The sequence below is a fragment of the Protopterus annectens genome, chromosome 9.part0, assembly GCF_019279795.1.
Source record: "Protopterus annectens isolate FY-2018-M chromosome 9.part0, PAN1.0, whole genome shotgun sequence".
Taxonomy (NCBI): domain Eukaryota; kingdom Metazoa; phylum Chordata; order Ceratodontiformes; family Protopteridae; genus Protopterus; species Protopterus annectens.
In genome coordinates, this window is record NC_056743.1 from 579,785,112 (window position 1) to 579,812,339 (window position 27,228).

The window sequence follows — 27,228 nt, forward strand, 5'->3', positions numbered from 1 at the left end:
TCACTTATGCATGGTAGCCCAGCCCTGCAGTGTTTTAGTAAGCTAGAGAGTGTGCGCGTGAGTGAGAGCCCTGGATCCACACGAGACACGGGATCCACTTCCCACGCTGGCATTGTTTATCTGAGCAATTAAAGCGTTTCGCCCTGCAAACAACTAGCCAGTTATGCTGGGTGGCTGCTCTCGGTCAGCTCACTAACTTGAAGAAGTTCAGTCCAGCCAAAGACACTGGGGACAACTTGCTTACCATTTTGAATGACTTGCTGTCGTTTTTAATGATGTTACCTAGCCCTGTCACATCCACTCCGTTTTCTGTTAAAGACATTCTGAAACTGGAGCAGCAGCAGCATAACTCACAAAGTGCCTTTCAACAAGGGTTTGTAGCTTCCGATCTGGAAGGCCTTTCTTCTCATCAGCCACCTTCTTGCATGCACACACGGATGAAATCGAGTTCGGGCCCAACGTACGTAAGAGAAAAGATCACTTTCAAAACAGAGGACTCAAATGGGGCTTCTGGTGACACTGGAAATGTGGACGAGTTGGAGCTGCTAAGACATACCTGTGAATCGTCTGCAGATGAGCAAGATTTGGAAAATAATGGAATACAAAGTAAGTTTCTTTTGGGGGGTTGCTGCGGAGGGGAATCTGCATGCTTCTTGACAGCTTACCTCGAAAACTGGGGATAAAGCAGTCAGGCATAATATTTCAAGTACAAATGTCAAAAATCACTAATTTATCAATGTGTTATACCTGAGCGCTGAATATATTGCTTATGTCTACCGTATACGAAGAGATGGTAAAAAAAATCACGTGATAGGACGGCCGCTATTAGAAGGATCTGCATATATGTACATAGTCTGTGTGTTTAAACATTCCTTTCCAATAAAAAAAATGTGATCCAACAATAAATTTTTAGGATAAGCAGAGCCAACGACTGATGCAGACTCATAGAAATACATGAAATAAGAGCCCGTAGAGAGATGATAGTACTGGAAGAAGGAGGGTAATATTTTGTCATGTTTAGCAACTGTTGCGTTTATTTATATTGAAGTATCTTCTTAACATACATTAGAAGCAAACAGAACATTTAGTAGAGTAACTTGTCAGCTAGATCTGAAATCAATAGATTTGTTTTTATCATGGGGATTGCTTGGGTTGTTTGTGTTGTCTCCTGAGGAATTGTATTTTTATTTAATATACATTACCTCTGCAGTTGTCTATTTCTTAGTTCTGGCCTTTCAGAGAGAGCGAGAGTTCTTTTATACTGATACTAAGACACAGAAATCAGAAAATTAGGAACTATTCTAGGAAATTTATCAAGAAAATGTTTACCACAAGTTTAGTAGCTTTTACTCGCACACACTATTGTTTTGTTACATATTTGTATGTATGTGTACAGTTCCAGAATACCTGACAACACCACAAAAATACAGCATATTTGAATTCCATTTGATTAAAAAATGCAGTTAGATTTCAGACGAAAATTATTATTTAAACCTGGACAGCTTTTGGCAGAGTGGATGGATGTGCGGGCTTTTTCCGTCCTGGATAATAAATCTACTGGCCAAACTGTATTAACCAGTTGCTACAAGAAGGCAACACTCGATGTTTTAAAATACTCACAGTTGTGGATTATGTTGGACACTACCGTTAGTTATATGCTTAGCTCTGATAAGTAGCAGCAAGAAGGACCGCACATAAACCAAGGCCTCTCTTAAATGGCATGCGATTCCGATATGAGTTTTCATTCATTCATTAGCCCTCAGTCCTTACGTAATATAGCATTTATCGTGATGCATTTGTCCAGGTGAGATATGTCTGCTACGGTTACAGCGGCAGCGGGCAGTTTCAGACTGCAAAGATATAAAAGCTGAATCATTACGCAAAATGAAAATATGTACAAGTCTTTAAGGTCCTCATTCCCAACACAGAGGCGCATTTAGCTTCCTGGCTGGCTTGCTTTTTAGAAAACTTGTTTTAGCTTAACTACACCTTCTAAAATGTTTAAAATGTGTGAGTTTTTACATTGCAGAAAAGAGTAAGGTGCTTTAGTACAGAGGTTCTTCAAATGTTTTTGGTAATTCAGCATTGCACAGTGCAATACCATTTTCCCCCAAACGTCTAACTGTCAACGTCGTAGGTCTAAAAATATGGACACAGCCTCAAATAATGGGAGGTGAAAGGCCGGGAATAAGGACGGATTTTAAACATCGCTGTTATAAACGAAGAAGGTTGATAGAATAACAGGATTTGTGTTAACATGCATTTTCTGAAAAATATAAAGTCTGAAACTCAATGCGTCTCATTGTTTAGTGACTTCAATCCTCAGTGATTTGTCAGAAAACAACAAATGTTTTGTGGCCTCTCACTACGCAGGACTACCTATTTAAACACATTATTTATAATGATGTGTTCCGCTAAATGTAGGGTATGCTTGGCTTAGCATCTTAAAGGTACTCTTAGTTTCACTGGGATAAGAAACTGCTATATTCACCCGACATCTGCGCCTTACACTTTTTACCTGACAACATGTTAACTCTTCCAGTCATGTCTAGTACGTGTGATGTAAAGGTTACTATCATTGTAAAAATTCTCTTTATGAAAACCAATTGCAGGACGTTCTTTAAGCCTTGGTTTTGACTGGAAATGGCCAATAAATGTCCTACACAGTCAACAAATAGTAATTCATCAATCAATTTGCTACATGTTATTTTACTTATTGTATTGATTGTTATACACTGTATCTTCTCTCTGTACTCAAAACATGTTTCAAATTGCTCTACATTTTACTGTTTTTATTTTTTCTGACCTGAGACTGAAACTGGTAATTTTCGATCTATGCGCTATTCCGTTAATACATTCAAATAACTAGATAAGTAACTACATTTAAATTTATATGTTGATTTTTTTTCTTTTGGGCTATGCAAAGCGGTGTTTTAAAACACCTTTATTAAATTAGCACAAGACACATGCACATACACATTAATAGAAAATAAAACAAACATATTAACATTTCTCATAGTCAAGTGCGTTTTCTTTCCTTTTAACAATCATTCACTCCAGCATTACATATACACAGTGCTTAATTCCTGCTTTCCCTTAAACCTCATTCTTCATCCCAATTATTATTCTGCACATACTGGACCCGTAAATTCCATTTATTTCTACGTAATTTGCCCCTTCTCTTTTCTAAAGATCTAATCTCTAATACTTTCATCCCGTTTACAATATTCGGTAGTTCAATTACAGTTGGTTTAGATTCCTATGTTCATTTTTAGCAATTGCTTCTTAAGCGTTTGATATAAAAAGCCAGTATATGTCAATATACCCTCGTGCAGGCAACTAGACACGCAGTTTGGTTATATGGTAAAAATGGCAAATATTTTTTTATTTATCTGGTTAGTTAAGGGCTACTAAAAGCTTTGTCACTATCAGCAGATATAAAACACAATTGATATACTGAATACTGTAAATTTCTTTTCTGGAGTTTGAATGTAACCGCACTATTTGTATGTCTGTAACAACCGCATGTTGAAAGGAAAGGTATGTCAAACAAAAGAAAGCCAGAATAAATAAAAGTCTAGTCATTTTCTAGGTCAATTATATTTATCTTTTAATACCGGTCAGATGTATTGCAAACTAATATGTCATCCATTATACTTTTTTATCTTTTTTTTTATTATTATTTAACATGCAGCAAAAACATGGCTGTTTGCATTACATTCTAAACATAACATGTCAAGGAGATATCCTTATGGCTGGAGAAAAAAGAATGCTCTGAGGATGGAACTGCAGCTGTAGTAAAACAGAAAGGGTCTGGGGTAGGTAAGGTATATTGATCATAGCTGGGGGGTGGAAGAACTTACTGATTATTTTATACACGAATAAAAATAAAGGACTGTTAATCACTGCAGTGTATTGTTTATTGTTGCTAGAGATGTATAAACTGTATGCTGTGAGTAACTATGTATAATAATGTCCACTTAATGTATAATACTGCATAACGAAAACTGACAAAAAGTTATTAAAATCCATAAACAATAATAAATCAATGGGACCCTGAAAGCCAGTCCATGTCAATAGAGGCCATGAGACATAAATAGATGAAAAATCAATCCTCTGTCTGACTCCAGCCTACTTTTATAGAAGGCCAAATTGTATATAATTTTGACCAACATTCCATTTTCTTAAATTTCAGTTAGTTTCAAACACTTAGCATTTAACATACATGCGTGCTCAACATATTTCATGCTTAACGTCTTTACAACTAAAAAATATCATATTTCTTAGAATGCGCTAGGAGTTTTGTATCTAACATAAATACTAAAATAGATAAAACAATAAACAAGTGGAATACAATAAATAAGGGAAAGTGTTTCTTTCCAGATTCCATTTTTGCCATCTGCTCTTTCTCATTGTAGATTTCAAATCTAAATTTTCCTTAATAAGTACAGGTATGGTAAGTGTTTTTTTTTTTTCTTGGTGACATGGCAAAGAAGAAAATGTATTTATTAGAGAGAGAGAGAGATGGAGATGTATTCACAAAGCCGCTGGAAACCTCTCAATAGAGAGAAAATATTCTAATCATTGTTAAGTCAGTATGACACACATTTGCAAACAAAGGGGAGAAATTCCGTTTTCTTTATAAACAGTAAAAACAAAATAAAAACTCCAGCAAAGCTAGAACTTCCACTGAGTGACCTCCCAAACCTCTTGTATCAGAGGCGCATGGGATATATGCAAATGACCCTTATGAACGTCAGGTGTTTCAGCTAATTGGCGATTCTGAATGCCCATTACTTGTTTCGTCGTTTTAATGGGGTTTGGCTTTATTGGCCTGAAATTGTCCATTAAAACGACGAAACAAGTCATGGGCATTCAGAATCGCCAATTAGCTGAAACACCTGACGTTCATAAGGGTCATTTGCATATATCCCATGTGCCTCTGATACAAGAGGTTTGGGAGGTCACTCAGTAGAAGTTCTAGCTTTGCTGGAGTTTTCATTTTGTTTTTACTGATTGGTTTTCAGTGACATTCTCACTTATTGTTTTAGTTTTCTTTATGAACGGAACTGTTTGAACCGTTTTGCTCTTGTTTCAAATGTACACGTCTGTAAAATAATTTTGTTTCCTAACAGAAAACTGAGCTGTGCACTTACTTTGCCAAAGTGTGAAAACAACAACATTACAACACGATGTTGGTTGTACTGTTATGTGGTATACACAATTTTCAAGTCTAAGTCATAGACTTAAAATTTCACAGGCTACATATGACCCTATAAAACAAAATCTGAAAGCTGCATTTTAAATGTATAAATAGATAGTTTTAAGCTGTGGTTTGGTTTCATGCCAAAACCCAACAACTATTAAATGTTCATAACTGTGTATAAAACTGTGCATGAAATAATTGAAACAGAAATAACTTTGTAATGTTTAATCTCTGTATTTTCAACATCACACACAGAGAGAAAGAGAGAGAGAGAGATGCATGCACATTCATTCATTCCGAAGAATAAATACACTTTCTTGAGAGAGAATATGAGACTAATGAGAACAGGGCCAATAGTTATATCTGTAGGAAGATGAAATTTACAAGTATTTATTATTATTTATTGGCATTTGTTTACCTGGGAAGGCCAACTGGGTAATAAATAACCAAGGCCCGAGGAGAAAAGCTGAAGAGAGTTAAATGGCATCAAGTAAAACAGCAGCATGAATGTAACATATATACAGTTTGACAGTGGGATATAAAGCGTTATGAGACACCAAGTGATACAATAAAATGAAAAATATAATTGAATATCACAATTGGTGTATAGAAAAAACTAATATGTCATCCATTGTGCATTTTTTGTATTAAGTTATTTAAAAGAGCTCTACATATTCTTACCTCCAGCAAGTTTTATGAATATGTTAATACTGATTACAGTGGTTTATATTCTAAAACACGAGGCTGGGCTTGATGAGGTTATGCAGAGTAATATGACAGTCAATAGTACAATGAATACTATAATTACTAATAAATCTGAATACAGACAAAACTGCATTAAATACAAAGTAAGAACAAGAACCGGATAGCAGGTAGGTGTGTCATTTAGTTTAGGGTGTGTGTCTCTGTTTGTATAAGGATGAAAACTACAGTAAAACAATTAGCATTACAAATAGAAGCACCTGGAAACAAGGGTGAAAGTAGGTTGTGTGTGTATGGGAGGAGGACTAAATGAATAATCGAGGAAAGGTTTGAAAAGAAACACTTTGAGGCCTTGAGGCCTACTCATGGTTAGCCTGTTTAAAATATTAAATTTTAATCTCTTATGATAGCATTTTAGTGTTTTTTTCACAGATATGAAAAATAGTCACATTTTTGGCAGACTTTCTTACTAAATGGATAAAAAAATTAAAAGAACCGGAAACGTGGTCGACATCAAGTTATTCGACAACAAAATATCTCAAAGTGGGGATTAATCCACGTTTATTATCAAATGCAAATCATCAACAACGAATTTTAAACAGCCACTGTATTATAACTCAAACATTACTCTTTTTTGTAAATTAAAAGGTTCACAAGTGGTTACTCTGCATTAAAATAAGTTTGAAATGTTATTTCAATGTGTCCAATTATTTTTGATAGCCATAAACGTAGAGAGGTCGTTAGCCAAAACAACGAAACTGTCAAGGTCGCAAAGCACAAAAATGTTTTTTTCTTTTATTTTACATGGGGGCAAACCGCTGCGTGCACCCCCCACCCCACACAAACACAGGTAGGAGTGTGGCCGCCGGTGTTCTTCGATTGGATGATCTGAGCATCGATCAGTGACGATCACCAAAACGGGCTCCTTATAAAATGGGCCTCCCTTAACCGGTGATGCCCAAACCCACCCCCTTGAACTTTGCCACCCTCGCTTCAGGTATTCCAGGACATAAAACGAGAAGTTTTAACAAGGTAACAGTGCACATTTGTTAAGTAGCGGTAGTCTACATGAGGAAGACTATGGAGATTCTTATTAATAAAGGGCATGTTGCATTATGTATGTTCTGTTCCTTAAGTCATTAAATTTTGCTGACTGGGGGTACACAGCACGTGTATGGAAAGACGATGTAGTGCAATGCCTGGAGGAAAAGACTGATGAAAATAAAAGTGGGTACTACACATATTTAAGGAAATAGTTAAGTAATGAGATCTGCCTGGACTTTGATGTTAATTATTTTGGGAATCTACTATGTTATCGAGATCTGTTTTGAGTAGCAGGATGTCCGTTCTCCTCTGTGTCAAGTTTGTGTTTTTTTAATGAAAGAGTAAAATACTAATATCTTGGTGAAAATTAAATCATCTATTCCTCCTTCCATTTTCAGGTTGCACATATCCAAAAAAAAAAAACACTTAGAAAATCAGAAAATCACTCCATAAATCCAGGAGGCAGACGATAAAATAACAAAGTATAAGCCGGTTAAAAACACCGAACATTTTATTGGAACTGGTTGTACATTCAGTGCAGTCAAACTAACTATACAAAACATCTTGCAACTGTTTATGCATGTGAAAATTGACCATTTACCTTTAGAAACGTAATTAACACCTCTTGTTTAATCCACAGCCAAACATCTGTTAAGCTCTTAACACTACCAATTTTCAACCAATTTAATATCTGTACACAAACAGAGTAAACATCCAGAAATGTTAACTTAGTAAATTAACCAAGCGCAATGCAAAATATTTAATGTAAACTATTTAATATGTAAATACGTATATAGAATTTTCATAAATAAAATACTAATAGCAGATAGTTAATAACCCAGTATACTTCTTGTGCTCAATTGATTAAACTTCTGCACTGATATTTGTATTTGCATGTTTATTACTGAAACTTTTCTCCCCGGGCCACTGCTGAAAAGGGTCACGTTTATGACTTGGTTGGCCTATCCCGACTAAAAAAAAATGAGAATAATTTGTGGACACTCATATTTCTTCATGATCTTACTTTAAAAGCAAGTAAGGTGTATCACATCCAGACTCTGTCGTTAACATTCCAAAAGGGAAAAATGGACATTTTATCAGTATTTTTCACTACTGTTTTAGTAACCTACACCAGATTCGCTGTTATTAAACATTAGACAGAATTTTTAAGTGGCGTGCTCTTAAATATGCAGTAAGCCTCACAGACATCAAGTCATATGTCATTGTGACTACATTTGCTATTATACCCACCCAACGTACTATTTCAGTGCACAAGTGAGTTAGGATGAAGCTCTTTCATTGTGAACACAGGTATTATAATCAGTGTATCTCATGAGTATACCCTAAGCATATTATTTAAGTTTTCTCTTTATAAATTGTGCCAGAATAATGTATAATTTATTCTGTTAGTCTGTTCAGCAGTATATAACAAAATAAATCCAGTAGTGTGTGGCTTGATTTCCTTTACCCCCACCCCCCCCCCAGCTTACATTTTTGCGACTTGGTTTACTTCGATATAATATTTACTCTCTCTCAGTTTTTTTCCAGCATCCAGTCTCAACCCTTCATCCTGCTGTCCTCGGTTTTATTTCTTCCCATCTTCACTTGCATACTATGTGAATAAGCAAGTGACTTAACCAGACCAGTGCTTCTGGGTCACCAAAAGTAGCACTTAAACCTTGGATGTCTTACCACCTTGATAAGCTGATAACTTATCAACCCCCCCCCCCAAAAAAAAACAAAATGCTCAAAAATGAAATATAAATAAGTATGTGTCTACTAACAATCTGACTGGAAAACCTGAGGTAAGAGTCATAACGGCCACTCACTGCAATACCTGGTAAATGTACTGGGAATACAAGACAAATGACTTAAGGCTCATAGCTTTCAGATTTTGTCTACAGGCCAAGGAAAAAATATTGGGTGAGTTAGGTAGTCTGCCGCTTACAGCTGGAGGGTAAACGCACAACTTACAAAAAAGCTTCTGCTACTAGCAAAATGTTGGAATTACTGGGTTTGCCTGGTTCAGCAAACCACCCTTAACTGGACCCAGAAATTTGTAGAGGACACAAAACTGGAAGGATGAATGGTAACCACAATCCAGGCTCAAAGGGATTTCCAGGTATAACTGGACAAACTTCAAGCATGCTTGGAAAGGAACAATATTGCCTTAAGTGCAAAAATATTTGGCTGCGTACGTCAGAGACACAATAACTAGATATCAAAAATAGTGGTATTTTGTCGTGGGGTACATACTGTAAAGATTTGGGTGTGATGGTGAGCTGTCACCTAAACCTTAGCCAGTATGCAAACATGGTTAAGAGATGTTTTCTTAGGCTAAGAATGGTAACATAAAGGAACAAAGTACTTTTACCTCTGTGTAAAGCTATGATCAGGACTCTGCCGGAATATTGTATTCGTTTTTATGTATACTCAAATGAAGATATGGAAATTTTGAAGAAGGTTCCGAAGTTTTCACAAATCTAGTTAAGAGACAACAACAAACCATGAGGAAATGTTAATAGCACTGAATTTAAACCCTTGTTAATTTCAGATTGGCCAAATGTGTTTTAGTAATTTAATATGGACATATAAATGAAAAGAGACATAACTTTAAGAAGTATGCAATTGGTGGAAAATAACACTGCTGAGGACAGATAAGTGTAATCGTCGTCTTCTTCTTCTTTTGGCTGCGCTCGTTAGGGGTCACCACAGTGGATTATCTGTTTTCATTTCTTCCTGTCCTCTGCATCTTGCTCTGTCACACCAACCACCTGCATGTCCTCTCTCACCAAATCCATAAACCTTATCTTAGGCCTTCCTCTTTTCTTCTTACCTGGCAGCTCCATCCTTAGCATCCTTCTCCCAATATACCCAGCATCTCTCCTCAGCACAAGTCCAAACCAATGCAATCTCACTTCTCTGGCTTTGTCTCCAAACCTTCCAACCTGAGCTGACCCTCTAATATACTCATTCTTAATCCTGTCCATCCTCGTCACACCCAGTGCAAATCTTAACATATTTAACACTGCCACCTCCAGCCCTGACTCCTGCCTTTTTGTCAGTGCCACTGTCTCCAACCCATATAACATAGCTGGTCTCACTACCATCTTGTAGACCTTCCCTTTCACCCTTACTGATACTTATCTGACAAAAATCATAGGTTCATAGGTTGGTACTAGGCTATCGGCCCTAGGGCCTATGCAAGCCTGGCAATAACAATTCCCTGGATATTTCTTCCCACAATATTTACTTCTCTGGGCCCCTGTCTAGCAGGGTGACTGACATGATCCCCGGGGTGAATTTCTATTCTCCCATTCATTCATCAAGGTTCCTTTTGAAGAGGGCCAATGAGACACTCTGTTTGACATGTATGGGCAGTCTATTCCAGGGTGTGGGGAGTCTCTGGGTCAGGAACCTATCCCTGTAGCATGTTTTGTTCACTGTGATGACAAGGTTTAGATCCCTGGAGCGTGTGGCTCTGAGGGATTGGGATTTATTTAAGTGGAGCATGTCCAACATCTCAGGGTTTGACATGGCCTTGTATGTTAAGCAGAGATGGCCTCAGAGTAGACGATATGCCACAGAGTATAGCTGGAGATTTTTATACGGTCAGCATATGGCATCTGCCTTAGGCCTGTGCTTCTTTTAGTGAGGTATTTCTGTGGCCTTTCCAGCTGTTGCGGATGTCTGGTGAGGTACATACCAAACGGGGCATTATACTCTATAGTGGGTCTAATGAGGGATGAGTACAGTGGGACAATGACCTCCTTTTTTCTGGGTGAAAAGCCCTTAGTGATGAGGTGTGCCACATAGAAGGATTTCCTGACTATTGTGGCGATGTGGTTATCGAAAGTGAGACCACTGTCCACCTGTATCCCTAAGTCTCTCATCACACTTTCGATGTTTAGAGTCCTGCCATCTATGTGGTAATTCATGGGTACATGCTTTTTTCCAAAGGGGATAACTACATTTCCTGTCATTAAGCTTGAGCCCATGGCTCTGGCACATGGCATCTGTTTCTGTAAGGCCTTTTTGTAGACTATCCACATCATTTGGGGATTCAATAATGGCTCCCAGTTTGCAGTCATCTGTAAACTTTGTTAGCCAGAGTCCCTTAGGGTTGTCCTGTACTTCAGAGAAGTAGATGCCAAACAAGAGTGGTCCCAGGACTGAATCCTGAGGTACTCCACTTGTCTGGAGCTGGATTTGGAGTCGGCTACTTTTACAGTCTGGGTATTGTCAGTAAGCCATTTGGCAACTCATTGAGTGATGTAGGGATTTATGCCCAGCTTAGTAAGTTTATGCATGATTCCAGCATGGAGGATGGTATCAAAGGCCTTGGCGAGGTCCAGATAGACCACCTTACCCTCGTCCACAGCTCTGGAGACTGATTCAAAGATGTCAATCAGATTCAGGAGACAAAATCAGCCCTTCACAAACCCAAACTGGGTGGCGTCCAGTGTTTGAAGGTTGCCAATATATTAAGTTCCATGATAATGCTTTCCATGCCCTTGCAAATCAGGCTTGTCAGACTGATGGGACGGTAGTTTCCAGGATCCAAGGTGGATCCTCCCTTGTGGAGCGGGATAACTGTAGCTGTGCACCACTCAGTGGGCACGAAGCCTGAGGTTCGGCTATGATTAAACAGGACACTTAGGTGAGGTGCCAGTTCATTTTGTAGTTCATGTAGTACACAACCTGGGATGTCATCTGGTCCAATGGATGCTGTATTCTTAGCTTTGGAGAGTGCGGTTTCTACCTGTGTGGCCGTGATTATTGGAATTTGGCAATTTTTTAATATTGAGATGGGCCCTTTAGGGGGTGAGAGTGGGGTGAAGTTGGCACTAAATCGATCTGCCAGGATATTGGCAATATCCTTGGGATCAGTATATTTAATGCCATTCTGTTGCAGCTCAGAGCAGATCTGAGCATTGCATTTAGATTCTTGACATAACTATAGAATGCCTTGTGGTTGTCTTTGGAATCTTTGGCAGTTTTATTTTCATAACTAGCTTTTGAGGATTTTATGAGGGATCTCATCTTCTTACTGAGGCTGGTGAGGGAGTTTTTTGCATCCTGGGATTTTCCTCTTTTCTGCAACAGTTTCTTCCTTCTGTTGTGTAGTTTGTTTATAGTAGGGGACCACCAGATTGGCTTCCTTTTATTGGAGAAGAGCATGCTGGTTCTATTTGGGATGGCACGATTCATGTACGAGTGGATGTGCTCATACAGTGCCTTAGTGTAGGATTCTGCAGTCGAACTTCCAGATCCTGTCTGCATGAGTGTTGTGAAATTTGTCACTTCTGACTTCAGTAGCATGAAGTTGGCTTTGGAGAAGTTTTTAAAGGAGGTTTCCTTACTGGGGGGTGGGGGTGGGATGTGGATGTCAAAGGTGATTTGCTTACTCCTGTCACTCCTGACACTCTTCTCCACTCACTCCACCCTGCCTGCACTCTCTTCTTCACCTCTCTTCCACACTCACCATTACTCTGAACTGCTGATCCCAAGTATTTAATCTCCTCCACGTCTGCCAACTCTACTCCCTGCATCCTCACCATTCCTCTATCCTCCCTCTCATTTACACACACATATATTCCATCTTAGTCCTGCTGACCTTCATTCTTCTCCTCTCTAGAGCATATCTACACCTCTCCAGGGTCTCTTCAAACCATTCCCTACTCTCACTACACATCACAATGTCATCTGCAAACATCATAGTCCATGGGGACTCCTGTCTGATCTCATCTGTCAACCTGTCCATCACCATTGCAAGTAAGAAAGGGCTTAGAGCTGATCCTTGATGTAATCCCACTCTACCTTGAAAGCATCCATCACTCCTACTGCAGACGTCACCACTGTCACACTGCCCTCAAACATATCCTGTACTACTCTTACATACTTCTTTGCCACTCCCAACTTCCTTATACAATACCACAACTCCTCTCAAGGCACCCTGTCACATGCTTTCTCTAAGTCCACAAAGACACAATGCAACTCCTTCTGACCTTCTCTATACTTCTTCATCAACACCCACAGAGCAATCGCCACATCTATAGTGCTCTTTCCTGACATGAAACTGTACTGCTGCTCACTAGTCATTGCCTGCCTTCTTTAACTAGCTTCCACTACTCTTTCCCATAACTTCATGCTGAGGATAGATAAATATAATACAAATACTAAAATAAATGTATTCCAACTAAGGATGGAAGAAATATGGAACAAGATTTCTGATTTATTTAAGACAATCAGAGAACTTACAAACGTTTAACGTATGGTTAGAGAAGGTCTATGGAGAATGGGTATTTGAGACAACATTATTTAGAAGTAGTCTCTTCATACCCACAAAGGTCTTGAGCCTTTTTGAACACCTGACATTACTGTTAGGACTTTTTGAAGATACTTTTTATTTATTTTACATTCAGTTCACATGTACAGAGAATAGTACACTTAATCATCATAAAAACAAAGTAATGAACTCTTTATCATTCATTAAAATTATAGTTTATATGTGTCAAACCACTATATATATATATATATATATATATATATATATATATATATATATATATATATATATGGGTCTACTTCAAAACATTGAAAGCCCGCAATATTGAAGACCAAATCATAGAGATAAAGGCATCAAAACCTCTCTCCAGCAAATGACCAGATTGGCGAATCCATTCCCAGGGTAAGTAACCACTCATACCACAACTAACAAAACCATACCATCTCTAAACCACCCAGGTGGGGGGGGGGTTACACCCCCCCCCACATTCCCCCTAACTTAATATAACAACTCAGGGATTGCACTACAGTTGAGAAAAGGGCAATGTCCACCTTGCTGGCCAACAGATTACTTGCCATGGGAATGGATTCACCTATCCGGCCGTTCGCTGAAGTGAGGTTTCGATGCTTTCATCTCAACGATTTGGTCTTTGATATTGTGGGCTTTTGATGTTTTCAGGTAGACCTATATATATATATATATATATATATATATATATATATATATATATATATATATATATGTATATGTATATTTTTTAGACTGATGATGAACATAGATTCATAGTAAATACAGCAAACCAATTCATCAGAGATCATTAATGTTTAAAAATAATATTGAAAAAGGTGATCACAAATGAACCCAATGCAATCACCCAAAATAACCACAAACTTTGCCTTTAAGTGGGGAGGGGCTTCATCCACACCCACAGAAATCATATATACTAACTCCATCATTATAGAACCATGGAAAAGAGGTAAACTCCTTACTTATATTACAGTGGAACTGTTGTAGTTTGACTGTAATATAATGCAACCACTCTCACACCAGTGACAAAAATTACCAAAACGTGTCATGAGGTAAATGTGTGCTGTAACTAAATGTATGCAACATATATAGACACATACACACACACACACACACACACACACACACACACACACACACACACACACACACACACACACACACTTGAAAAAAAATTGTTAACCAGGTAAGTAAGCTGGTTTGCTGACCATTTCAGTCAAAACCTGGGTACAATAACTATTACAAGCATAGACAAACAGCGTAAATTATATTAAGCCATTAAGAACTGAAATTAAAGACAATAATTTTTCACACTACATATTAGAACAATAAGAGAGAAGGTCACTGAAAAACCAATCAGTAAAAACAAAATGAAAACTCCAGCAAAGTTAGAACTTCCACTGAGTGACCTCCCAAACCTCTTGTATCAGAGGCACATGGGATATATGCAAATGACCCTTATGAACATCAGGTGTTTCAGCTAATTGGCGATTCTGAATGCCCATGACTTTTTCGTCATTTTAATGCACAATTTCAGGCCAATAAAGCCAAACTCCACTAGCTGTGGATATGCATATTAGGGAATAAGGCTGTAACAGTGTAGTACAGTACAGTAACAGTGTAGTACAGTACAGTAACAGTGTAGTACAGACAGTAACAGTGTAGTACAGTGCAGTAACAGTGTAGTACAGTGCAGTAACAGTGTAGTACAGTGCAGTAACAGTGTAGTACAGTACAGTAACAGTGTAGTACAGTACAGTAACAGTGTAGTACAGACAGTAACAGTGTAGTACAGTACAGTAACAGTGTAGTACAGTACATTAGATGCAATGTTTGATTTAACATATGATCTTCTAAACCCTTGAGAAAGGAAACAGTCTAAGAAATGGCATTGGTGAATTAGCTGAGCACCAAGTACAATAAATGAATGTAACATTGGTAAAGGTTGTACACAGTGAGATAAGAAGTTTTAACCTGCATCTCAAAAACAATTACATATAGATTATTTGTGTAAATGCTCAAGTGCAGCTTTGAATGATTGTGAGCTTTGATTGCTTCTAACTTTACTAGGAAGATTGAGCCATATGGCAGGGCCCAATGTGGAAAAGGTTCTTTCCCCTATAGCACTCTTAAACCTTGAGCAGGAGCATATTACGAGACTTGTCCTGTGTGATTTTAGTGGTTAATTAACATATCTCTAGTTAGTAGTAACCTTTTAGAGCTCTTGGATCATGTGACCCAGGCAGGTATGACCCTAGCCCTGAGTAGCATCCTGCCTTCGCCCAGAATAATACCACAGTATAAGGACAAAATGATTGACTTCAACAATTGGCTAAGCTTCTGGTGTCATTCAAAGGGGATCCAGTATTTGTCTGCCTGTGAAGACTTGATCGACAAACCACAATGCTTTGCCAGAGATGGTCTGCACCTGTAACCCCTGGGATTCAGGTTAATGGCTAAAGCTCTTGCCACCCCTATAGTGCCTTTTTTAGGCAAGGTTCAAAGGATAAAACCACCACCATAACAGATACAAGCATGCAAAATCTGAAGGCAATGCTACTCAATGCTAGAAGTCTAAACCTCAAAATGCACTCTCTCAAGGCACTCCTAAAAATGGAGAACATCAATATCTGTGCAGTAACTGAGTCCTAGTTCAAGGCTCCAGAGAGCACCCCTGCAATACCAGGCTACAATTCTTACCACACTTTTCGACCACAAAACCAAGGCCGAAACACTAAAGGTGGAGGAGTGTTCATATTCTCCAAGGATATTCACACCTCCAGGCTAGTTGCCCAACACAATGAATCTGAAATTCTCCAGGTGCAACTAACACTAGGTAAGACTGCAATCCAAATTGTAGCTTGCTGCAGATCCCCCACCATGCCCCAAGATTCTCACTACACCTTTCTAAATATACTGGAAAATATTAAGATACAACCAAACACCCTAATACTCGGTGATTTCAACTACCCTGCCATTAACTGGGAAAACTACTCAGGTACCAACTCCTTTTCCCAGTGGTTCTTAGAATTCATAAATTCCAATGCCCTGGATCAACTAATCCATTGTCCCACAAGGGGCTCCAATATCCTAGACCTGGTCATTACCAACATGGGAAATAGATGCTCCACATCAGTGGTCACCCCCTCATTGGTTAGGTCTGACAATAAGCAAATCACCCTTGACATCCACATCCCACCCCCCAGTAAGGAAACCTCCTTAAAAAACTTCTCCAAAGCCAACTTCATGCTACTGAAGTCAGAAGTGACAAACTTCACGACACCCATGCAGACGGGATCTGGAAGTTTGACTGCAGAATCCTACACTAAGGCACTGTACGAGCACATCCACTCATGCATGAATAGTGCCATCTCAAATAGAACCAAGACACTCTTCTCCAAAAAAGGAAGCCAATCTGGTGGTCCCCTGCTATTAACAAACTATACAGCAGAAGGAAGAAACTATTGCTGAAAAGAGGAAAATCCCAGGATGCAAAAAACTCCCTCACCAGCCTCAGTAAGAAGCTGAGATCCCTCATAAAATCCTCTAAAGCTAGTTACAAAAATAAAATTGCAAAAGATTCCAAAGACAACCACAAGGCATTCTATAGTTATGTCAGGAATCTAAATGGCAATGCTCAGATCTGCTCTGAGCTACAACAGAATGGCATTAAATATACTGATCCCAAGGATATTGCCAATATCCTGGCAGATCAATATAGCGCCAGCTTCACCCCCCCTCTCACCCCCTAAAGGGCTCATCTCAATACCAAAAGATTGCCAAATTCCGGTAATCATGGCCACACAGGTAGAAACCACACTCTCCAAAGCTAAGAATACATCATCCATGGGACCAGATGACATCCCAGGCTATGTACTACATGAACTACAAAATGAACTGGCACCTCACCTAAGTGTCATGTTTAATCATAGCCTCACCTCAGGCTTTGTGCCCCCACTGAGTGGCACAAAGCTACAGTTATCCCTCTCCACAAGGGAGGATCCACCTTGGATCCTGGGAACTACCATCCCATCAGTCTGACAAGCCTGATCTACAAGGGCATGGAATGCATTACCATGGAACTTATAAACAAAGACATTGGCAACCTTCAAACACTGGACCCCACCCAGTTTGAGTTTGTGAAGGGCAGATCTTGTCTCCTGAATCTGATGACTTCTTTGAATCAGTCTCCAGAGATGTAGACGAGGGTAAGGCAGTCCACACAGCCTATCTGGACCTTGCCAAGGCCTTCAACACTATCCCCCACTCTGGAATCATAGATAAACTTACTAAGCTGGGCATAAATCTCTACATCACTCGATGGGTTGCCAACTGGCTTACTGACAGAACCCAGACTGTAAAAGTAACCGACTCCAAATCCATCTCCAGACAAGTGACAAGTGGAGTACCTCAGGGTTCAGTCCTGGGACCACTCTTGTTTGGCATCTACTTCTCTGAAGTACAGGCCAACACTAAGGGACTCTGGCTAACAAAGTTCGCAGATGACTGCAAAGTGAGAGCCATTAATGAATCCCCAAATTATGTGGATATTCTACAAAAGGGCCTTACAGAAACAGATGCCTGGTGCCAGAGCCATAGGCTCAAGCTTAATGCCAAAAAATGTATAGTTATCCCCTTTGGAAAAAAACATGTACCCATGAATTACCACATAGGTGGCAGGACACTAAACATCGAAAGTGCGATGAGAGACTTAGGGACACAGGTGGACAGTGGTCTCACTTTCGATAACCACATCGCCACAACAGTCAGGAAATCCTTCTATGTGGCACACCTCATCACTAAGGGCTTTTCATCTAGAAAAAAGGAGGTCATTGTCCCACTGTACTCATCCCTCATTAGACCCATTATAGAGTATAATGCCCCGTTTGGTATGTACCTCACAAGACATCTGCAACAGCTGGAAAGGCCACTGAAATACCTCACTAAAAGAATCACAGGCCTAAAGCAGATGCCACATGCTGACCGTCTAAAAAAACTCCAGCTATACTCTGTAGCATATCGTCTACTCAGAGGCGATCTCTGCTTAACATACAAGGCCACGTCAAACCCTGAGGTGTTGGACATGCTCCACTTAAAGAAATCCCAATCCCTCACAGCCACATGCTCCAGGGATCTAAACCTTGTCATCACAATGAACAAAACATGCTGGAGGGATAGTTTCCTGACCCAGAGACTCCCCACACTCTGGAATAGACTGCCCATACATGTCAAGCAGAGTGCCTCATTGGCCCTCTTCAAAAGGAACCTTGATGATTGGATGGGAGATAGGAAATTCACCCCAGGGATCATGTCAGTCTCCCTGCTAGACAGGGGTCTAGCGATATAAATGTTGTGGGAAGAAATATCCAGGGAATTGTTATGGATAGGCTTGTATAGGCCCTAGGGCCGGTAGCCTAGTACCAACCTATGAACCTATAATGGGCAGTAAAAAGTTTGCAGATTTTTGTAAATCAAAGTAGCATGGAGACAAAGAGAGAGAGAGCTCTGTCATTTATGGAAACCATTTAACTTGTTTTAATATGTCTAAGTGATGTGTATTCCTATTTGTCAGTGCAGCAAATCTGGGTAGAGTGTATTCACAGCAGAGGTAATCAGTATTCATTTTGGTATTAACACATGTTTGGCAATGGTTAAATGAGACATGAGAGAATTTGTTTTAGTTGGAAAACAAAGGTTGAGGCTATGTTTAGGGTATTGTTATCAAAGTAGAAACTGGATCTGTTGATGTAATTTGTCCACATTTAGCATGATTCAAAGTGTACAATCTCTGGCAATTATAATTCCGTATTGTGAACTATTTTTAATAATACACATGAATTGATTTGGCAACATTTTGTAACAGACAATAGGTGTACAGAACTGGGGAACAGGACAGCTGTTTTTAGTAATAGTATGCTGCGCCTCATCATAGCTGTCTGGCAGCACAAATGATTAAGGCTATTAAGTGTTAAGGAACTGCCACTTGTGGTTTAGGGTTTGATTCCTTCAACCTCCATTTGCCTGTTGTGTGATGTTGTTTTTGAGGAAAATGGACTAGGCCTTTAATTTAAATGGTCTCCTGTACTGCAAGCTTATTAACTACCTATGAATGTAGCATAAATTACAATCAGCAGCACCAAGGTTCTATTCATGTTTTCAGGAAATACTGAAACGTCTCTTATTTTGACTGTTGGAAAACTCTGGATTTTTCATGTAATTTGGTGTTTTAGGTCAAAACACTTCCTGAATTTGCTACTTAAAATGCTACCAGCTTGTCTTCTTGTGTGTTCTGTAGTCAGAATCTGTTTTTGCGCGCGCGTGCGCGCGCACACACACACACACACTTGCTTCTGGGCTTAGGCTCTGTTTAGTTTATAATACAAACCAACTTGGCTCTAGTAACCAAAATAAGCGCCAAGACAACTTAGGCCATAGGAACTTTACATTCATCCACTATCACATTTTAACAGTTTTTATTTATTTATTTAACATTCTTTGCTTCAACTAAATTTCATATCTCAACTATGAAAGAAACAAGCTCTTACTTCAACTTGGAAAGTGATCATCTACAGTCTAGAGCATTAGTGGGGCACTAAATGTTTATAAACCAAGGAGGAGCTGACTTAAGATAAATCAGATGTCTGTGTAACACCCAGTCTCCCCTCACTAATTATTTTTAGTTGGTCTAAAGAGGCTAGAGTACTAGGGCAGAGGCAGGCATGCCTTTGAAAAGCTCCTGTCACAAATATCTTGTATCACTAGACAGTTAATTATAAAATTACTCATTATGTATGCATATATTTATCTGATTTGGGCTTAGCTGATACTAATCAAATCTGACCTTTTGTAGGTTCAACCTGGGTTACATACATACCTCTCATCTGTTCATATTTTCACAGAATGTCATATTTTTGGTTTGTCCCTCATAAAATGTGAGGTTTTCTGGCAAATCACTGAGGACCAAGGTCACTAAATAATTACACACATCTGAGTTTCAGACTGCATATCCTTCAAAAAAAAATTATGTTAACACAAATCCTGTTATTCTTGTGACTTTCTAAGTTTATAAGGGCAGTATTTAAAATTGGTCCCTATTTTTGGACCTTTGCCCCCCCCCCCATTCCACCACCAGCATAATTTGACTATGTTTGGAGAGGAGCAATTTGTAAAATCTATTTCCAAGACAAAAGAACAATGTATATATAGGGTCTGTGTCACGAAGTTGAACGTTAAAAAGAGTGAATACTCTTATGTCAAACTCTAAAACACTAAACCACAGAAAGTCGAACACTTGGAGCAGCGATTTTTCCCAGGGAAAAAAATGGCTGCTCCAAAGAAAAACAAATCCAAAGACAAAATAAAGTGGGTGACTTCACCCCCACCCCCACACTTAAATATATCAACTCTGAGATCGCACCACAGTGGGGGAAACGGCAAAGTCCTGACAATGGCCCAGCGAATTTTTTTCCCTAGAAAAGATCGCTGTTCCAGCTGATTGACATTCTGTGATTTCATTTTTTAGAGTTCGACATAAGAGCGTTCGCTCTTTTTAATGTTTGACTTTGTGATATAGACTCTATATTTTCACCTAGGCTATATTATATAGTAATCTCTGTTCCAAACAGTGTACTCAGTGTGTTTAATGTCATCTCTATATACTGCAAGTTGTGAATACTTTATTTACTGTCAGAGTTATTTTTCAGCTTGTTATAGCTGTCCACATATTTGCACTATGTATGCATAGGTTCACACTGTATGAAATAAACCTGGATTGTTACTTGGTTAATATGTCATTCTTCTGTATTAGGCTTTGTAATAACTTTATTCAACTTTAACTATAACCATAAGTACTCAATGTGGAGCTTTTCTCCCCAGGCCTCAACTGAAAATGAGAAAAGTCGGACTTTCCCAGTAAACAGATGCCAGCTAAATAAAGTAAAATTAGTTTAGGCTTTGTCCAGATTTATTGCACTAAGAAGTTGAAATGTATAGCACATATACATTAACAGTATTAATGGTAAAGTAACATTATATGTATTACTAAATGACAGTATAGTGTGTATAGTTTTAAAAAGAAGATCCAGGAGTATGCAATGCATAACAGGTGTTTCATGTATTACAGGTAAAATAAATATGGTCCACCCAAAGAATGTATATCGTATATACATGTGGAGGGAAATTTTAGCAGTGAAGAGAAATTGTAGGATAAGGTATAGCCATTGCTAGGGCGACTATTAATAGCAGCGTTTGAGAATTCACTCTTCAAAATGCTAAAATTCCCCAGATCATGTCAAATGAGATTTGCCTATTCGTTCTTCAATTTGAGCCCAGCAAATACTATTGCTTTATTCAAAGCCACTAAATGCCTCCCTGTTAGGAAAGCAGCCACTCTTTATTTATCCTATCATGATTTAAAAGCCTTTGCTTCTTAATGTTGTTCACTTCCTAGCAATGCAGCAACAAGGTGCTACGCTCAGTATCAGGTCTTATTTATCATACAAGTAAGAGACAAGTAAGCACAGGACAGAGTATAAATCATACAGAAAATGTCAATCAACCATCACATCGTTAAAACAGCAGAACAACCCAACAGAAAAATGTGAAAAAATACTTTTTACGCGAACTCGGATAGCTCTCAACTGTACAGATTTTCGCAGAATGTCCAGATTTTTGCCTCATATTTTTGTTATGTTCCTCGTAAAATGTGTGGTTTTCTGGCGAATATCCGAGTTCTGAAGTCATTAAATAATGACAAGACATTTGAGTTTCAAACTTTGTGTTCTTCGGAAAATGCACGTTAAAGAGAAACCTTTTACCGTAGCAGCTCCCCAACTTTATAAGAGCAATATTTGAAATTTGTCACTGTTTTGGTCCTTTGCCCCCCCCCCCCCCCCATCATTTAAAGCTTTGTACAGATTTCTTGCACTAAGAGGTTGAGAGCCTTGAGTTCAGGTCGTGACTGTTAAGGTACCCCTGAACCTGTCCATTCACTCGATTGACTAATGAATGGGTGGATAAATAAGTAAACAAACTGCACTTTACTTGGCTTTACCTTGACTTCCGGGCGCAAACAGTTGGGAGAGCAGAACAGCAAAGTCAACGGTTCAAGTCCACCTCTAGAAGTCACTGACTCACTGTTTAATCAATAGTTATTTTATGTTGCGCTATTAGAATGAATGACCTGCAATGTGTTAATGTTATGTCCAGCATCTGATATGAGTATTCGGGGATCAGTCTATAAAGCATAGTGTTAGTGAGGACAAGTGGGAGACATCTTGTCTGATGGAGCTAGCTCGGTGGTTCTAGTGAAGTGCTGTGTCTGATGTGTAAGCCAAGAAATATATCTCAAGTATTGTTCTTTTATTCTGTTAACTGGTAATCTTTAAGAAATTTCTTGCCAAACATCATTACGTATATAAGTACACGCACACATAACACTTACTTGAAAGTAAGCGGCGAACCTAAACATTTGCAGTCACATGGCTGTGAAATATTGAAAACCAGTGAAAACTGTGCATTCACTATTATAGAGTAATGAAGGGTTTGTGGTTGGTACCAACAAAACGGGTATTTGAGATAATTTACTTAACTGAAATTTAGCCTGAAGATCAACACCTGTTTGATTAATGCTGCTTAAGAAAGTGAACCGTTCTATGCTTAGATTAAAGCCTTGGTATGAAACGAGAAATGGCCAGCGGGCAATGTTGCCTGTTAATGATGACTGCTTCTAATGACTGAAGTTTGCTTCATCCTGCTGATTGAAGTTTATTATGAGTCGTGTGTTTTGCCAGAATGTGCAGACTATTATACAGTACGAAAATTTAATAAAACCACATATTATTATTATTATTATTAATCTAAGTTAGGTTTCTCCTAAAGTTGCAAAGAATTATAATCCTTTCTTTCCTGTTATACATTTTGTTGGTAGTAACTGTTCTGTCCCTGCTTTAATCACCGGGCGTACATACACACTCACAGAATGTATTGTGCATCAACAGTTAATATTTTGCTTGCTTTATAATTATCTTTTTTGTTTGTTTCAGAAAAATGCGCAGTGGGTGACTCTTTAGTCCACGAAGATAAAAAATGTGATTTATCTGATCGTCCAAAGCAGAGGCAGAGACGGAAGCCCAGGGTTTTATTTTCCCAAGCTCAGGTGTTTGAGCTGGAAAGAAGGTTCAAACAACAAAGATACCTCTCAGCTCCAGAAAGGGAACACCTGGCCAACTTACTGAAGCTAACGTCAACTCAAGTTAAAATATGGTTTCAAAACAGGAGATACAAGTGTAAGCGGCAGAGGCAGGACAAGTCCCTGGAACTGGTTGGACATCCTCCACCCCCGCGCAGGGTGGCTGTGCCCGTTTTAGTCAGAGATGGTAAGCCCTGTCTTGGGGGCTCACAGGCTTATAGCACCCCCTACAACGTGACGGTGAACCCTTATTCTTACAACACTTACTACAGCAGTTACAGCAGCAACCCTTTCAGTACCAGCTACAGTTGTAGTTATGCAGGGGTGCCTACCATGCCTTCTGGTTCTACCTCAGGCAATCACCTTATGAACATTAACATGGGGAGCGCTGGCCAGAGCCAACAAGGACACCTACAAGCCACACTGCAAGGGATCAGAGCATGGTAGAGGATATTTCCTTTTTTTATTTTTTATTTTTTAGAAATGAACTTGAGGATGTTTAACGGGTTGTCATAACCTCAGGTGGAACTTCTTGAGTAGAAGTAAGAATCAACACGCCTTCTGGGGTTTCTTTCAGAGAAGAGAGTTCCTTGTTGTACAAGACAATGCCTTCTACAGTTTGTACACTTCATGGGCAGTAAAGGCTCTTATTTCTTAAGTATTCTCACTCAGTTCCCTTCTGTATGTAGTGCGGTGTGTAACAAAACATTATTTAACATGTTGGGGTCTTCAAGGACGTCCTATCATTTTAAATGAGTGTTCGGTTTTCTGTTGGGAATTCATAGTGTGCAGTCCTTGGAGCAATTTGGCAGGAGGGTAAACGTGATTCTGCCTCTGTGGTCACAATATTTTGTTTGTCAAAATGCCGGGTAGAGTTATGTTCCTGAGATCAACCATGGTTCTTTTTATCCAAGTAGGCAGGTGCAATGTTTATTTGCCGTTTAGTGAAAGAAGATAAAATAATGTTATCAGATAGCCTACACTTCAAAATAATGTAGATGTTTTGGGCTTTATCATTATTTTTGTTAACACGGGCCATTTAGAACCTCACTGGCCCGTCTTCTCCAACCAGTGTTATGGACTCAATAGCTCTGCAAATGTTAATACAGACACCCCTGGACAGTGAGCTGCGGATGCAGAGTTATAACAGCTGCAAAAGTCTGGTTCCAGTTGTACACTAAAAATATCAAATTTGTATTTGCTCAGACACACTGTGTTTGAACAATTAATTCATAATGTACAGCTAAATCAGCCGTTCAAATGATCACCCTGTGATGCTTGAAACTACACAGAATTACTTTTTTAATATCGTATTACAAAACAGGTTATTATGTTACGAATGTGATGTTTGCCATGTATTAAACTTGCAGTTTGTTAACTATGTTACACATATGCTTTCCTGAGGGAGGATAACTGCATACACTGAAAATGTAACCCTAAATATTGTAATCGTTTTTTTTTTTTTAGATTTGTTTTTGTATTTATAAAGGTCAGGTCTGAAAGTATAAATAAATATTATACATCTTCCAGTATCAGTTATTATATTTAAACAGCATACTTCAAATTCATAAGTAAATACAGTCTAACTCCACGGCTGCTTTTCTACATGTACATCAGCCTTGAGTTAAGCGTGTGTGTGTGTGTGTGTGTGGGGGTCTCTTGAAGTCGGATGCTGTGAATAAAAATGTGTATAGTGTTATATTTTGTAAACAAAAATTCTAATTGATTTTCAAAGCTTTTAGTGTCAAACGGCATGTTGTGCAGAGCTGTAAGAATACAACGCACAAGGCTTGCAAGAAAGCAACGTTTTCATCTGAATATTTATTCAGCAGGATGCATTAGCCGAACAAGAAGATTTTTCAGTGAAGGAAACCTAGATTACTAGTAGGTATTCTAGAATGTAATTTATAACTTGAAGAAGGAATTAATAACCACCTTGCTTAAATCTACCGCACTGCCTTTGTAATATAATTACACATTGTCTGCATATCGGTAACTGTTCTCTTAACTCAGATAACTTCAATAAAATGTGTTTAGTGAAAAATGTTAACCCTCAACATAAGCTAGGAGGTCAGGGTTTTATAAATAATTTTTGTTCAATTCGTATAAAAACAAATTTTAATGAACACATAGGAAATAGTTAATTTTAAAATGCTGTCAAACACTGTTAATTCACATAAACTTTGATCACAGTTAAGAACTTAACCTTTAGCAAGTCAGAAGGGTTTATTGCTTCTCAGATCACGTTTGATTTTCTCAGTCGGCATCCACAGAACACCAAGGACATCTAGTAACCAAGATTAGTTTGCGGTTTACATTTCACACCACCCTAGAAAAATCAAGTCATAAGCATGTTTCAAGCACACCCGAAATTTCACAGAATGTCCAGCTTTTTGCCTCATGTATTTGGTCTGTTCCTCATACAATGTGTGGTGTTCGCCTAAATCACTAGGGTTACCACATGTCCCACTTTGCGAGGGACAGTCCCTCTTTGGGCAGTTGTGTCCTGCAAAAAATTGTAAAAATGGTAAATGTCCTGAGATTTTAGGGCAAAATTATTTCCTATATTTTATGTAATAGTTGCATAAAACAGTTATTCTGTATCTGAAACACCTAAATGTTACAAGAAGCAGAATAATCAACTAAAATGCTTTTATTTAGGCAAAAAAAGTGAAGTTCTGTCCTTTGTACTGGCCGTGGGTATATTTTGGCCTGCAAAGTCTGAAGTTTGTACCAAAAATGTCCCACTTTCGGCATTTAAAAAGGTGGCAACCCTGTAAATAACGGAGGATTGAAGTCTAAATAATGGGAAAAAAAGAGTTTCAAACTTTATATCCTTTAGGAAATAAAAATTGCAGGCTTTACATTATTAGCACTATGAACTTCATAAGTTTATAAGAGCAATATTTAAAGTCTGTCCACGATTTTGTCCACTGCCCCCCACCCCACCCCCATTATTTTTGGCATTGCTCAGATTTGTTGACCGAGAGGTATGGTTACCCGATCTCAACAGAAGTGAAGTTAATTATTATTCCTCTCTCTCTGGCCACCGTTATACAAATTTGTGCCCATTCAGCATCATTTCCGCTTTAGTCTTAAACTTGTTGCACCTTTATAAAATGTATAAATGTTGTTCGTCCACAGCAGTCTCATGCATCTCTCTGAATTATTTGTGTGTTTCTGCTGCTTTCAGCATAAAATCAGACTGATAAAACACCTTCATGCATAACACTATGGACAGCTAAACCATGCTCTACAAAGTATGAGCTCAAACGAGGATTCGACTAAATCACTTTTCAGTCCGTTTTGTTCAATGCTTTGAGATTCAGTCAAATAACTGAAATATATCCCCATACACACACGTTGTCCACTGGGAGTGTGTGTGTTTATATTGATGTGCATTATAATGTACATTATCTGTCTATATATAGATAGATTTTATAGATATATATATATATATATATATATATATATATATATATATATATATACATATACACACACACACACACACACACACACACACACACACACACACATATATATATATATATATATATACAGCTAGATAATGTTCGTTGTGTATGTGTGTCTACTTCCACTGCGTCGTTTAAACTCTTTGTGCTAATTTGCTTGTGTTTTAATAACACCTCACCTGTTTTCTCTCTCAGCCCTATGCACTTCTATTTATTTAGTTAGTTTATTTGTTTGGCTATTTACGTATTGCTTTTGTTTACCGGCTCTGTCCTTCTGGTTTTAGCCAAAAACCCT

General features: G+C 38.5%; 1 protein-coding gene across 1 annotated transcript; it reads left to right on the forward strand.

The window, feature by feature from the left end:
- On the forward strand, positions 1–24,947 carry NKX2-6 (NK2 homeobox 6). Its single transcript, XM_044082426.1, has 2 exons — positions 1–606; positions 23,312–24,947. The coding sequence occupies exons 1-2, from the start codon at positions 273–275 to the stop codon at positions 23,902–23,904; spliced, it is 927 nt and encodes a 308-aa protein (XP_043938361.1). The 5' UTR covers positions 1–272; the 3' UTR covers positions 23,905–24,947.
- The last annotated feature ends 2,281 nt before the right edge of the window (positions 24,948–27,228 follow it).